Here is a 15,806-nt window from a genome sequence, read left to right as displayed (position 1 = left end):
AAAGATATTTTCTATAGAATTTCCTCGGCTCAAATTTTCCAAGTTTTTTTGTTTAATTTTCTTGATGAAAAGAAAAGAAAAGTAGAATGAAGAAAACTTGAGAATTTTGAGCCGAAGAAATTCTATAGAAAATATCTGAGAAGAATAAGTAGAATAGAGTTGAATAGAGAGCAGATCGAAATTTCTAACGAATTCGTTAGGTTTTTCTATTAAATTTTTTCGTTCGTGAGGACATTTTGTATAGAAACAATATCAACAGAAGAACTTGTATAGAAAAATTAAATTCTATTGATTTCGCCGACACAATATTTTTGTTGAAGATTTTTATAGGAAAAACTTGGCATGTGCAGGCTGCAGAATTTTTGTATTGGGTTTGTATTAGTTTATTTTCAATAAATAAAAAAATTGTCAATAAATTTAAAAAATCAATTGAATTTTCGATGCATGTCTACATTTTTCTACGATTCTTCATTAAAAGAAAAGTAAATAAAGATGAACAGAGTCATTTTATATCAAGTCCATTCATTGACTAATAAACCATTGCATTTTTTAGAAATTGAGCTCCGCTGTTTGTATGAGCCCTCTACACGGTACTAGGGATGGGCGATGTTTTAAAAAACATCGATTATTGAAGAATTCATGTTTTCCAAAGACATCGATGTTGTGAATCGATTCTTCAGGAAAAAACATCGATTATTTGAAAAATCGAGGTTTTTTTCACTTCACAGGAAAACAAATTGTTAAAAATTTTTTTTTCTTCTCGTTTTTATTGAAAAAAAATGTATATATTTTTAAAATATACAACCCGAGGAACTTACGTTCCAATGATAAGTACTGGAGAGTGAAATTTTGAATCTAGAAACAGGGTTTTTGATTAAATTTAAAAAATATATTCGACAAGAAAATTAAAAATTTTGTTAGCTTGGTTAGGAATATCGATGTTTGGAAAAAAGAATCGAAAATCGATTAATCAGCCGTTGAAAACATCGAACGAAGAACATCGATGTTTGGACATGAAAAATCGATGTTTTCGATTAATCGACAAAAATCGCCCACTCCTAATATTGTACGCAAGCCACGCAAGCACGTTGGGATCTTGAACCATAACCTTAGTTATGTACTCATCATTTCATCGAAAGATTAGTACTTGAAAAAATGGAATGAGATTGATTAAAAATAATGGACAAGTGTTACAATTTCATAAAATAACTAAAGTAGTTCATGGTAATCGAAAATGTTCCCAACAAAACGATTGATACCAGAACTTCTAGCACGAGGCAGTGTCTTAATTAAACCGCAGATTCTATCAAGGTATTCATTGCTCCAAAAACCCAAAATAGTGCGCAATTAAAGTATAAAAATTCCCGAAAATAATGACGATATTTTTCTACGAATGTTCACATAGAGGAGGGTGGGGCAAGATGAATAGATGGACCTGGGGTAAAACGGACACTCAAAAAATTTGCGAAAAAACATTTCTTTTAAAATTCAAATTTTTGAAAATTGTTTCATTGGGCGATCTGGACACAGATTGGCAAAGTCCACAACCGAAAAATTATTCAAGAGTGGGGGGAAAACGGACACCCGAACAAGTTGATCCTATTCAAAAGTTGAAAGAATTTTCAACAGGAATTTTTCAACAGAATCGTGTGGGTATCTTTTTATAGAGAGAAATTAGAGTTGCTGGAAGAGATATTAACAAATAAACTTCAATTCTGTTAAATTTTACATTGAAGTTTGAAATATAGAGTAGCTTTGGATTTCCTGATTTACTATTGAAATAACTTTGAAGTTATTTGTTTTTTCAATAAACAATTGCACACCGTACACAACTGACCTTTTGTCCATTTGCGAAATTTGTAAGATGACTATTTTCAAGACACAAATGAAATCACCGTGAAACAATGGGGGAGGGGAGGATAAATGAGCAAAGAAAAATTTGGTTTACCACTCTCCACAACGGAAATAAAAAATGAGTTTTTTTTTCAATTTGAAAATCGCAGTCATGACTAGTGTTTTAGAAATTGAATAATATTGTTGAAACATAAGAAACTGAGGAAGAAATCGAAGTGTCCATTTTACCCCGTTTTTGCTTTACGTTACAACTCCTACGACGCTGCCTTATGACAATGTATATGTTTTTATAAACTTTAAATGAACTCCGAACAGTTGATTTGATCCAATTCAACTCATTATTTCAATCAGGTGTGCATATTGCCCCACCATCCTCTAATATTCAGTATCAGCCTCGTTTTTTTTATTTCAGCATTTCTGAACAACTACAGTTCAATTTGCTTACATATTTCTCGTTATAAACATGAGAGACCATGTGAACTATTTACAGATGTTGTGGTAGCTTAGAACTATTAACAATACACTTCAAATTTTTATGAACCATGTGAGAAGAAACTCGTCAATTGTACCAAGAGAGTTTTTATCTAGTCTAATTAGAAATTCTCGTGCATGATATGGTGAAAAAAAATTTTTGGTTCATAAGTTTTTGAAACATGATTTGTCTGGAGTCATCGTACAGCGGGCATTGCCACAGAACATGATCGATGTTTTCTTCTTCATAACCGCATTTACATAGTGACAATGTGATTATACCAATTCGATCCAGTGATTTTGCTAAAGTATAGTGATCGGCTTTGGCCCTATTCACCCATGAAATAATTTCTCTGGTTGATTTTTTGTCCTTAAACCAGAGTTTCCTCCTTTCAGTATAATAATATTATCAGCCTCGTTCTTTCGGTTTCGTCGATGAATTACCTGTTGTACGTTTATTCTTTTGCATTCAGATCATTACCAGCAGTGACTGTGCATTCACGCCGAGGTAAGAAGAGTGACACCAGGGATCCAAACTCGGTGTTCCATCCAATTCCAGTGCAGCCTACCTCCGACGACATAAATGTCGGTGCCGAGATAACGGGAGGCTCCCTGAAAAAATCCGATCTCCAGAGAATTCTCGCGAGTTTCTTCCAACGGAAAGAAATCTTAGTTTTAGCTAAAGACTATGGCCTAGATCACGATCTTCAGCAGCAGGCCTTCAACAGCTTTCGCAAGTACTGTCTGGATGCTGATACTCTTCCCGTGGACCTGCACGTGGTCATCTCAGATATTCTTCAGGGTGCTGGCCACGTGACAGACATATTCCCTTACTTTATACGCCACGCAAAAGAAATTTTCCCTCACCTGGAGTGTATGGACGATCTGAAGAAGATATCTGACCTCCGAACCCCGGCCAACTGGTATCCCCTAGCGCGGTCAATAACCAGAAAGATCATTTTTCATGCTGGACCCACCAATAGTGGAAAAACTTATCACGCTCTGGAACGATTTAAAACAGCAAAAAGCGGACTCTACTGTGGACCCTTAAAGCTTTTAGCCACTGAGGTATTCAGAAGGACTAATGATTTGGGGACATGCTGTGATCTTGTGACGGGCGAAGAAAGACAATTTGCGAGGGACGAAGGACATCCTGCTGATCACATCTCCTGTACTGTAGAAATGGCGCGCATAAATTTACCCTGTGAAGTTGCCGTTATCGATGAGATCCAGCTTCTTAAGGATTATGGAAGAGGCTGGGCTTGGACCAGGGCACTTCTTGGCATCCCCGCTAATGAAGTTCACCTGTGTGGAGAAGCTGGTGCTATCCCCTTGGTAAAGGAAATCCCAATCGATTGTTTCAAGAAAGAATATTACTTACGGGGAGACTAGTATGAGTTTTAAAAGTCACGGGCTATTGGAGTGAGATTTCTCATGCATTAAAGATCAATTATATATATATCTAAAAAGAAATAATTAGTGCAAAAAAATTAATTGTTTTTTGTTCGTTTGCCCCGCAGATGCTTAATATGTTCCAAATAGTCCAGGGCCTCCAATTTTTGAGCTGCAGAGGTTTTTTTCAAAAATTTTGAAAAAATGTGTGCAACAACAATTACAAATTAGTTTGTTGAAATTCACCTCCTACACAGCTACTTTGATTTTGTTTAATATCAAAATTTGCGCCATTCATGTAGAATAGGCAGAAAAATTACTCTTAAAATATTTAAAATTTATTCTCGATCCTTTCAGAAACAGTTTTCGGGCTATTTTACATCAATGGTGCAATTTTTTATTAAAAAAATAATGAAATTAGCTTTGTAGGAGTTGACTTTCTAAAATCTAATTCGTAATTGTTACTGCAAACATTTTCTCAAAAATTACGAAAAAAAACCTCTGTAGCTTAAAAACTGGAGGCCCTGCACTATTTTTAACATTTTAAATGTCTGCGGGGTAAACGAACAATAAACAATTTTTTTTCGACTAATTATTCATTTTTTGATTCCGAATGGAAGCTTTTTGTAATCGTGATTTTTTTCGATTTCTAAATTTTGGATGGAAATGCCTAGAAATGTTATGAAACTTGAAGAAATGATGTTTTTAAAAAATGTCTGTGTGTGTAGGTATATGTAGGTATATGCAGCACATGTGTGTTCGTATGTCCAGAACTGTCCCCATAACTCGAGAATTATTGAGGCAAAGATGCTGAAATTCTGGCTGCTAATTGGTACCACTGAGACGCAAATTTGTGCTGAATTTCAGCTCGATCGATTGAGCGATTCCTGAGATGTAGCGATTCTTCGAAAATCGTTTTTTGCCAATATCTCCTGAACCATTCGACCGATTCAATTTTTTTTCAAAATACTCGTCATGATGGTATCTATTTAATGGGATTGAAAAAAGACCATTACACCCTGAGCAATGTAGTTTTATTCTCGTTTTTTCATTTTTTCACTGAAATTGCTTTTTCGCATGATAACTTGAAAAATTACCGAGATAGGAACTGGACCAGTAGTTTCGAAGATTTGTATGTGAAACTCTTTTGCTCACTATCTCAAAAACTATTGGTCCGATTTCAATTTTTTTTCTTCAAAATGTGCGTTTTTATATCATCTACCTAATTCCAACAAAATATGGGTACCATCCCATCAAAAATTTTCAAGATATCGTCGTTTTTGTATTTTTTTGGTCTTAATTCACTTTTGCGCACTATGATATGGGTAAAAGTCAGGGAAACCTTTTGAAACTTTGGCTGCTGCTTAGAAGCCAAGCTTTGACCCTTCCATTCTTCCTCATTCCTTTGAGGGGATTTTTTTTCAGATTGTCGAGGGACATTCCTATATCAAATTTTAGTTCGATATATTTGATAGTTCTTGAGATGGAACAATTCACCCAAAATGCTTGAGAAAACAAATTAACGCATCTATATTTCATCGTTCATTTTCACACCAGGATAACTGAGAACGCCTTATAACATGAATATACGGTTTTATTTTTTGAAAACATACATTGGGATCCATTCAGAAGCCTACTACCAATAAAATTGGTAGCAATGAACATAGGAGAAAAAAACTACGTGGAGAATAGCAGTTATATGTAATCTGTCAAATGGCTTCTGTTGCGCTGCTTCTATACATATATGATCGATCTTCAATGTATGAGAAATCTCATTCCAATAGCCCACGACTTTTAAAACTCATAGTAGTCGCCCCTTAATGATATTGAAATTCAATCTAATTCAAACTTTAGATTGTGATACAGCAGTTGTGAAAAAGCTATTTGTTGAGGGACTTAGCCATTGTCAAATTTTCTATGGGATTATTCTTAATTTTACAGGTTCAAGCTCTGTGCATGACAACTGGAGAAGATGTAGAAATCAGACGATATAAACGTCTAACGGAACTAGAAATCGAAAACGATGCAGTAAGAAGTTTGAGGAATATTCAACCTGGGGATTGTATAGTCTGCTTTAGTAAAAACGATATTTACACAGTATCCAGAGAACTTGAGGCTTTGGGCATTGAAGTAGCTGTTATTTACGGTGGGCTTCCCCCGAATACAAAGTTAGGTCAAGCTGCAAAGTTCAATGATCCTGACCATCCCTGTAAAGTTATGGTTGCAACTGACGCTATAGGAATGGGTTTGAATCTGTAAGTGTATTCTAAAAGAAGCGTCTCAATCACTGAACTCTTCTTCCTCTTCACTCACCATTCAGAAGTAATAAATGCAAATCTGTGTACACAGTTAAAAAATTTTCGTCAAAATTTCCGTTACTCTTCTTCGGATTTTTCATCAAGTGACAGGTCAATTTGATGAAAAAATCCATGGGAACTGTAATTTCAATTCAATAATTCCATATAAATTAATAAAAATCCGTAACATTCAGGTGAATATGACGTATCCCATGTCAAATGAGTCAACGGCTGACCCTCCCCCTTTTGGAAATTGATCTCGATTTTTTCTACGGTTGTGGGGCTAGAAAAACTATCTCTCAATTTTGTTCAGATTTTTTCGACAGCCCATTTCGGAGATATGATTTTTTCTTTGTTTTTTCGTTTTTTTTTCAATAACCCGGGTTCTATTCAGCCGATTTTAATTTATGACGGCTCAAAATTTTCCATTTTCTACCATCTATAAGAAGATTTTGGCTAATTTTTTTTTCAATCCATAGGTGCTCATTATACCAAATTTTCAAAAAAAAAGTGAAAAACTTGAATTTTTTAAATTATGTATATCACCTTTTATTTTTCTCCTCCTTTTCTCAGTAACTCGTATAATCAAAACAGGTATTGTAAGCTGTCCTACAAGTTGGAATTCGTCCTGGATCTATTTTATTTCTAATTTTTTCTTCTGGAAATTTCACGAATTAGGTCAAAACACCCCAAAACGATTTTGATTATGTATTAAAAAAAATATGTAACACATAAGTATACATTTAAATTCATGTCATACTGTTTATAATCAAAGTCAATCAATGCCATTTTAGGATATTTCAACCAAATTCGTGGAATTTTGAGAAGAAAAAATTGAAAATAAAATAGATCTAGGACCAAAACCAACTTGTATGATGGCTCAAAATATGTATGTAATATGCATAGGAGTTACTGAAAAAAGACGAGACGAATAAAATGGGACATAATTTGGAAAATTCATGTTTTTCAACTTTTTTTTTGAAAATTCGGTATTATATGCACGTAGGGGATGAAAAAAAATTACTCAAAATATTCTTATAGATGGTAGAAAATCGAAAATTTTGACGTGTCATAAATCAAAATAGGATGAATAGAACAGGAGTTATTGAAAAAAAAAACGAAAAAACAAAAAAAAATCATATCTCCGAAATGGGCTGTTAAACAAACCGAAATTAGCTGTGGGCGAGTAAAATTTCAAAAAATTAATTCGTAATCGTTATTGTGCACATTTTACCAAAAATTAAAAAAAAAACCTCTGTCTGCGGGTAAACGAACAATAAATAATTAATTTTTTTGCACTAATTATTTGTTTTGGATATATATATATAATCTATCTTCAATGCATGAGAAATCTCACTCTAATAGTCCACGACTTTTAAAACTCATAGTAGGCTTCCCTTGAAAAAATCTGAAAAAGATTGAAAGATAGTTTTTCTAATGCCCCAATCGTAGAAAAAATCGAGATCAATTTCTAAGAGGATGAGGGTCAGCCGTTGACTCATTTGACATGGAATACCTTATACATTTTGAAATCTCAAGTGATTGAAAACTCAGCGTAATTCTCTACTGAATGTTCATGTTTTGATTGAAATTTGACATTTCATGACTTTTTCCCCCTAAATAAATTTGAGTATTGCTCTCCTGTAAATGACTACTAAATTATGCATGAAATTTCATTTGTTTTCTGGAAGTGTAAATCTATTATCTATTAATATTCACGGTGAAAAAAATTCAGTTAATAGGTGAAATTATTTCTACAAGTACATTTTCCCTTCATGAAATGTTCTCTTATCTTTTATTTAGGCACATAAGGAGAGTGATTTTCTACTCAATGATAAAGCCGACAGTAAACGAGAAAGGTGAGAAGGAGATGGACAAAATTTCAGTTTCCTCGGCGTTACAAATAGCAGGTAGGGCAGGTCGTTACGGAACGCAATGGGATAAGGGTTTCGTCACTACATTCAAGCCAGAAGACCTCCCCTTGCTCAAGTCAATACTCAGTCAATCTCCGGAGCCCATAACACAAGCAGGTCTTCACCCAACAGCTGAGCAAATCGAACTGTATGCTTATCACCTACCGAAGGCTGCTCTATCGAATTTGATGGACATCTTCGTGTCCTTATGCACAGTTGATGACTCTTTGTACTTCATGTGTAAGGTCGATGACTTCAAATTTTTAGCAGACATGATTCAACATGTTCCTCTGCCTTTGAGGGCCAGATACGTTTTCTGCTGCGCACCAATCAACAACAAGGTTCCTTTCCCCTGCACAATGTTCCTCAAATTTGCGAGACAGTACAGTAAAAATGAGCCAATTACCTTTAATTGGTTGTGCCAACAAATAGGCTGGCCTTTCCAACCACCACAAAGAATCATCGATTTAGTTCACTTGGAAGCCGTTTTTGACGTGCTCGATCTGTATCTATGGCTCAGTTATCGATTTATGGATCTGTTCCCTGATACCAATATCGTCAGAGACGTTCAGAAGGAACTGGATGCCATTATTCAGGAGGGAATCGTTCAGTTAACGAAATTACTCAGAAACTCGGAGACTGGCGTGAGTAGTGGAGCCGCATCACTCTCAGATGAAGACAACTTCGCACTCAACACACAAAAGAACAAATATTATAGAGAATCTGGAGAGGGTTTTGGCAGAGGAAAACTGACGGAAAGATTACTCTCTCAGGGGCTGTTGACTCCTTCTATGCTCCAAGAGCTGCAAAAGGAATGGACACAACAAGGACAAAAAGGCAAACCAATACTGAAGAAATATGGAAAAGGCAGAAAATGGAAATGATGTTTAAATTTTAAAGAATTTTTTTCAAGATAAGGATGATGTATATATTTTAGGATTAAATGAATTTAGATTTCAAGTCACAGGTTGGAATAATATTTTCTTTCATCATACTATCGAGCATATGGTGACAAATTGAAGAGAAACAAGTTTGGTATGATATTTTACCTAACCAATTGGTGAATGACGCTTTTGGCAAGTGTGAAAATTCTTGTCGCGCAATAGGGAAAAAAGGTAAAACGGGAATAAATTTTGATAAACAATTCGAATCATGAAGAATGTTCCATTATTTCTTCCTATTTTGAATATTATCATCAACTTACAGATATAAAAAGAATTTATAAATAAGAATTGTACCTCTTCGTGACATCAATCGTTTCAAATTTGTCTTTTTAATTGAAATTCGTTATTGCTTTCTCTATCATTGAATTTCACGTTGGTTCAGTCTCATCAGCCATCTCACTGACATTGAAAGGCTCGACGGAACGTTGAAACAATTTATAAAACTGTGTGTCTGTTTTAATCTGATGGAGATAGCGTCTCATAAGTTTAATCGGAGGTAAATTCATGAATTTATTAATAAGGAGATATTTGTACGTTCTTGGCGACTCAATATAGAGTAAAAGTGATAAGAATGTCCATGTCTCAGAGAAATTACTTGTCTTTTCTTGTGATGATGACTTGAGACACTCTGTCATCATTATTTTCTGAATCTTGGGGATGTTCAGGGATTCCAAACAACTTATTAAATTTTTCTGCGGATGTGCACATCTCTGCTTCAGTTTGCCTTCAAGATTATCTTTGACTGTCTCGATTCGTTGGTTCTTTTTAGACATTTTGGCCAACAATTTTTGTAGTACGAATATCGTTCGATCTTTTTTGAGCAACTCTGCTGATTCAGCTGTCTGTGGAGGTTTCTTCAGCTTTCTTCGGTTTGCTGAAACGTTTAATGCACTACACTTTGAGCAACGGGATGTTCCGTTATTAATCAATATAGAACAGCTCATATGACGCCATTTGAAACCGTCCCGGAAGCCAACTGTGTTATCAATATCTTCTGTGTTGATTTTCTCTGAAGAACCTGCAAAAAAGCGCAACAAATATACGGATGTCTTCGCCAATTATTGGTATGGTTTTGTACTTTCAAAAATTTAATTTTGTTGAGGCTTCTCACATGACTTTCTTATCATTTAAAAGGCCTAAAGATATATTTTTTTAATTTTATTACGGCCACAACGTTCATTTTTGAACGATTATTTTCTTTCTATTTCCGTCCTCACAATTAGATTAATTTAATTTTATTCATTCTTATTGTTATTGTATATATTTTTGTTCCTTAATTCAGAAGTTACAACATTGAATGAAGAGGAATCCCCCATAAATCACGTGAGAATACAGATCGACAAACAATTTTCGATAGTCACCTAAAGTTTTTCATTTCTTTCTTTTTCTTTAAATTAATTAGTACCAATGATCTGGAAATGTGAACGAATACGAACATTTTACATCCCTTTGATCTCATTTCAATGGAACCGAAGAAGGAAATTGCAAAGAGAGATCGATCATTATCAATCAGTATCATAAAATGAAAAAATCTGTTCTTCTGTCTTTTCGAAATTTTTTAAATTGTTTTTTTCTTCTTAAAAAATGAAGAAGGATTAACATTTTTAATCTCTGTAATCATATTCCGTTCACAGAAACAGGAAATACGGAACATGTAATAAAAGTAGAAAATTGTGCGTGGTACCCCCTTCCCCCACCACGATTGGATGTTTTTTTAATTCTTTATCCCAAGCGACTATTTTCACGAAACATTAAACAATTAGACTAGGACTCGGATTCTTTCTATCCAAATTTATTTTTTCAAATTTCTTTTTTAATTTTCCCAATTTTTCATTTTTTTATGTTTTCATTTCAATATTCATTATTCACCGACCATCTAACCATAAATAATGAATTTTGGAATGACAAAATAAAAAAATGAGAAATTGGAAAAAAAATTTTAAAACGAAATTTGAAAAAAAATATTTTTGGATAGAACAGATCTGAGCCCCAATCTAATTTTTTAATGTTTCGTAAAAATAGTCACTTTGGGTAAGGAAAGAAAAAAATCTTGAATCGTGCTGGGGCGAAGGGGGTACCACACACAATGTTCTAGTTTTTTGGGCGATTTTAAAGCATTTCTGACGATGTGAGCTAAATGGCACCATGCTCAATCGAAAGAACGGAAAATTTCCGCCGGAAATACGCGACATTTTGTTAAAAACCCACAAAATTCAAAAATTAACCTTGCGGGCGTAATAAAATTAGAAAAAAATTTGAAAAAAAATTTTGAGGCCTTTCGAATGATAAGAAAGCCATATAAGAAGCCTCAACAAAATTAAATTTTTGAAGGTACAAACCATACCAATAATTGACGACAACACCCATACATCAAATATTAATATTTTGTACAAATGAGCCTGTTGTAAAAGTTTTAATAACTCACCTTCACAAACAATCCTTTGGTCAAACTCCTCAATAATATCCTCAACATCCATGAGAGACTGGACCTTCAACTGTTTGCCCTCTCTCAATAAATTATACAACCTTGGATTAATCTCCCTCCCAGCAGCTGAACATCTGACTACCATATCACTCATCAAGAAGACTTGTTTCTCAGCATAAGGGACCCCACTCTTTGTCATAGTCATAAAGGCGTAAATAACAGTGGTTCCTCGGCCTTTGGAAATAACAACTGAGGACCAGCCCCTGGGCAGGGGCACTTCAGTGTATACATCGAGCAGATCCTCAAATAGCATTGCATCTTCAAGATCTTCAGGCCTTTGATTGAGGTCAAGAGGATCTTCAGTGTCCATTACAGCATCTTCTTCGACTTCTCTCGAATTTTTCTGATCGACTTCTTGAGCTGATTCCTTCTCCCCATCAACACTTTCCCACATATCTATAGACTCTTCACCCTCTTCACCAGAACCTTCGAATTTTTGCGGTGAAAATCCATCAATTCTATCTTTGGTATTCGTCTCCTCAATTTCCTCTTCAATACAGTCTGTCCTACAGTTTGAGTCTTCAATGTAGACTATTTGAGGATCATCACTCGTCTTCAGGTATATGGTGTTACCTGACTCTTCAAGATCTTCGTGCATCACCTCCAGAACTTGGTCCTGCTCTTCATTGTTCATTATCATGTCCACAACTTGATCTTGGAGACTTTCTCCAACTTCTGTACTTGAGTAATCTTCTATTTCTGCATCGTCTTCTCCTATATTGCTTTTCAAAAGACTTTGATTCTCATTGCAATTGTATGTGATGATTTTGTCATCACGAGGAATCAGGAAGAATTCTTTTTTCTCGTCTGCGAAAGTGGCCGGACGCCTGTCTGAGTTTCCCCAGTTCCTATTCACTTCAAAGTCTTCCAAATCGTCTTCTTGATTGTTTTGCATGTTGTTCATAGCTTCACAGCTGGTTGTAGGTATTGCACCTGGCCTTAAACGACATTTTTTGTATTTTATCTGTAAATAAAAAGGAAACTGAGTCTTTCAATTTATGGATGGATGTAAGGGCAGGTGGGGCAATATAAATATTTTTTTCAAAATTCAATTGTTTTTTAAACTAGCGAACGGGTGCTTCGATCCCTTTGATCCCTTTGATCTCATTTCAGTGAAACCGAAGAAGGAAATTGCTAAGAGATTGATCATCATCAATCAGTATCAATAAAATGACAAAATCTATTTTTCTTTTTTTTTCGAAAATTTACAATTTTTTTTTCTTCTAAATAAATGAAGGGAGATTAATATTTTTAATTTTTGTGATCATATTCCGTTCACAGAAACAGGAAATACGGAAAATGTAGAGAAGGAAAATCCAAAATAAATTTAACAAACTGATTTTTCAATTGTAAATGGCCACCCGAAAAAGTTGATCCTATTCAAAATTCAATCAAATTTGAACAGGCATTTTCCAACAGAATCGTGTTGGTATCTTCTTATAAACAGAAATTAGAGTTGGAAGAGATATTAACAAATAAACTTCAACTCTATTAAATTTTACGGTAAATGTTAAGAAAGAGCGCCCTACCATCGATCTTTCTGAAAACTTAACCGTCGGATCGGTGGTGGGACGCTCTTTCTTAACATTTACCAATTTTACATTGAAGTTTGAAATATAGACTAGCTTTGGATTTCCTGATTTACTATTGAAATAACTTTGAAATTATTTAGTTTTTCAATGACCAATTGCACCCTCTATACAACTGACCTTGTGTCCTTTGCGCAATTTGTAAGATGACTACTTTTCTACTCACAAACGAAATCACCATAAAACAATGCGGGGAGGTAAGGATAAATGAGCAAAGAAAAATTTGATTTACCATCCCCACAACGGAAATCAAAAATGAGTTTTTTTTCTATTCGAAAATTCCAGTCATGTCTACTGTTTCAGAAATTGTATAATATTGTTGAAACATGAGAAATTGAGGAAGAAATCGAAGTATCCATTTTACCTCTTTTTGCTTCCGAATGGAAGCCTTGTTTTTGACCGATTTTTCGATTTTCTAATTTTGATTGCAAATGGTCTAAAATGTTATGAAACGTGAAGAAATTATGTTTTTAGGGTCATGTCTGTATGTATGTATCGGAAAACTTGGGTTTTTAGTGATTAATTTTTAGAAAATTCAACACAAATACGGTGAAATCTGTAGATAAAAATCGGATATTTTGGCCCATTGTAGCTATTATTGAGCTCAACTTTGGCGCGCTGTTTTAGCATGATCGGTCCAATAGTTCCTGAGATATAACAACTTGTTTAAATTTCATTTTTCCTCAATAGCTCAAAAACTGAGTTCCGTTCGAAACTCTGTAGTGATAAGACGTGTTTTGGATACGCTCCGTAAACGCTACTAGTGCTTATTGAGACAAATCGTTCACTTCAAGACGGAATAACTGTCAATGAGTTTAGCCCATTCAGGGCGACTCTTGACCAGTTTCAATGCAATTCTTTCCTTCTACGATGGAAAAAATGAACAATTCAATAAAAGACGGTAATGCAAATGCGTCCAGCCCACAGACAGTCCAGACGCGAACATTCGCGCAAGCAACCAGTATTTCACCAAATCTAGAAGAATTTCCAAGTGAAGAACAAGGAATAATTATCAGTGCAATCCAAGGAATCAAAATGAAGGAGCATATTTATGCAATTGGAGAATTTGTGGGGCGTACCAACGTACTTGCTGCCGAAAGACCTGTAGTAAATCGAATTTCGATGTACGTCCGAACCCCAGAGATGGTTGACAAACTGACATCACCAGACACCAGCCTATTCATAGGAGAAAATAGACTCAGCATTATACCAGAGAAAGCAACAACACGTAAAGTAATTTTGTCGAATGTCTCTCCTAGAATCCCACACTCAGCCATTGAAGAAGCCCTCAAGGTCAGCAAAATCGATCCAGTCACAAAAGTGACTACAATCAAGTTTAACTTGGACAAGGAGGGATACTCAGTGGCGAGTTCCAGAAGGCAAGTCCAAATAAAAGAAGATGTTATCAAAATTTCCGAGAATCTCAAGGTTATTCACCAAGGTAACCAATATCTGATTTCATCCATCGTCGAAAGTCCAGCCTGTTACAAGTGTCATAAAACAGGGCATATTGCTAGAAACTGTACACAAGACAAATCTGGAGATAATCCTCAACGACGTTCCGCGTCCCACCACCTGTCACAACAAAGAGACAGTATACCTCTAACCCCACCATACATCTTTCCAGCTGATCTGACTGTAGAAGAGGGCGATGCCAATACAGAGGAACAATCAATGACAGAACTAGAGGCTGAGGGAGTCACCAAGGAGACTACTGAAAAAATTTTGGTAGAGTCATCCCAGGAGAAAATGGAAATAGAAGACCTCCAAAATTCTAAACGTCCCCCGTCCGAATTAGCTGAGAACTTGCTCGCCCCAGACAACTCAGCAGCCGAGGAAGAGGATGATTTTGAGGTTCCAAAGGAACAAGTGAGAAAGGCGAAAAGACCCAAAACTGGGAAAACCCGCCTTCTCACTAAGGAGTTCATGAAGGCACATTCAGTTAGAGCAGCCAGTGCAATGAAAAAAAAAAAGATGACTACTGCCTGGACTATGACCAGTTTCTCAACTTCATCGACAAAATATTTGAAATAAAAGACCTCAGAAGTCTTTCTAAGCAGAATGGCAAGAAGCCCTCAGACCTTGCTACCACCTTTAGATGTCTCCAACCGTATATTACGGACATAACATTCAAAGGCAGACTGAAGTTTTCTGGCTTCAGTACCTACCGTGTAGATAGATCTATCTTACCAAGGGAAACAGGACAGGGAGGTATTATAATAATTGCCAAAAATAATTTATCCATCAAACCCTACAAAGACATTATCAACCCTCACGCGAACGTTGAACTAGCAGCTATTGAAATCAATAATGTCAAACCGAAAATAAATGTACTGGTATGTTATCGGAACCCCGAAAGTAGTTTAGATCTTGAGCACTGGAAAAAAATAATTGACATATATAGAGAATATTACAATTGTTTATTGGTTGGAGACTTCAATGCCCACCATGTTGCATGGAACTGTAGTCAAAACAAACCAGACGGATTAAGACTATATGATTGTATAGAGAGGAACGATATATTTCTACATAATACCGATACCCTCGCTCATGTAGACGTATATAGAGGAAAAAAGTCAAATATAGACCTGGTAATGAGCAGCCCGGGAATAGCAGATATCATAATTATTAGTGCACTCGATGAAACTTGGGGTTCCGACCACTATCCAATAAAAATTAATCTCAACGTCCAAAAAACGCAATATATTAGAAAATCATTCAAGATGACTTCAATTCAAACAAATTGGGACACACTTGACATATTGTTAAATAATTCATTTCCACTGTTTCTCACACCAACATTTGATAATCTCAGCCACATTGAAAAATACAGATTTACCCCCCCCCCCCCCCCCCCCCCC

The 15,806-nt window shown here is 35.4% G+C and overlaps 2 protein-coding genes across 2 annotated transcripts in view; one reads left to right on the top strand and one right to left on the bottom strand.

Moving 5' to 3' along the window:
* Nucleotides 1-1,075: 1,075 nt before the first annotated feature.
* LOC107037197 (ATP-dependent RNA helicase SUV3 homolog, mitochondrial) lies at nucleotides 1,076-9,077 on the top strand. The gene is made up of 4 exons (XM_015255597.2): nucleotides 1,076-1,311; nucleotides 2,799-3,660; nucleotides 5,659-5,972; nucleotides 7,818-9,077. Exons 1-4 carry the CDS (start codon nucleotides 1,235-1,237, stop codon nucleotides 8,809-8,811), a joined length of 2,247 nt encoding a protein of 748 aa, XP_015111083.1. The 5' UTR covers nucleotides 1,076-1,234; the 3' UTR covers nucleotides 8,812-9,077.
* Nucleotides 8,882-15,806, bottom strand: part of LOC107037198 — an 11,270-nt gene continuing 4,345 nt past the window's right edge. The window contains exons 2-3 of the mRNA XM_015255598.2: nucleotides 11,297-12,320; nucleotides 8,882-9,889 (exon numbers count right to left, since the gene is read on the bottom strand). Of these exons, the coding sequence (XP_015111084.1) occupies nucleotides 9,240-9,889; nucleotides 11,297-12,320 (1,674 nt within the window). The 3' untranslated portion in view covers nucleotides 8,882-9,239. The remainder of the gene's footprint in view (nucleotides 9,890-11,296; nucleotides 12,321-15,806) is intronic.

The sequence above is a fragment of the Diachasma alloeum genome, unplaced genomic scaffold, assembly GCF_001412515.2.
Source record: "Diachasma alloeum isolate Michigan unplaced genomic scaffold, Dall2.0 Dall_scaffold_00214, whole genome shotgun sequence".
NCBI classification, from domain to species: Eukaryota; Metazoa; Arthropoda; class Insecta; order Hymenoptera; family Braconidae; genus Diachasma; species Diachasma alloeum.
This window is presented reverse-complemented; position numbering and strand designations above follow the sequence as displayed.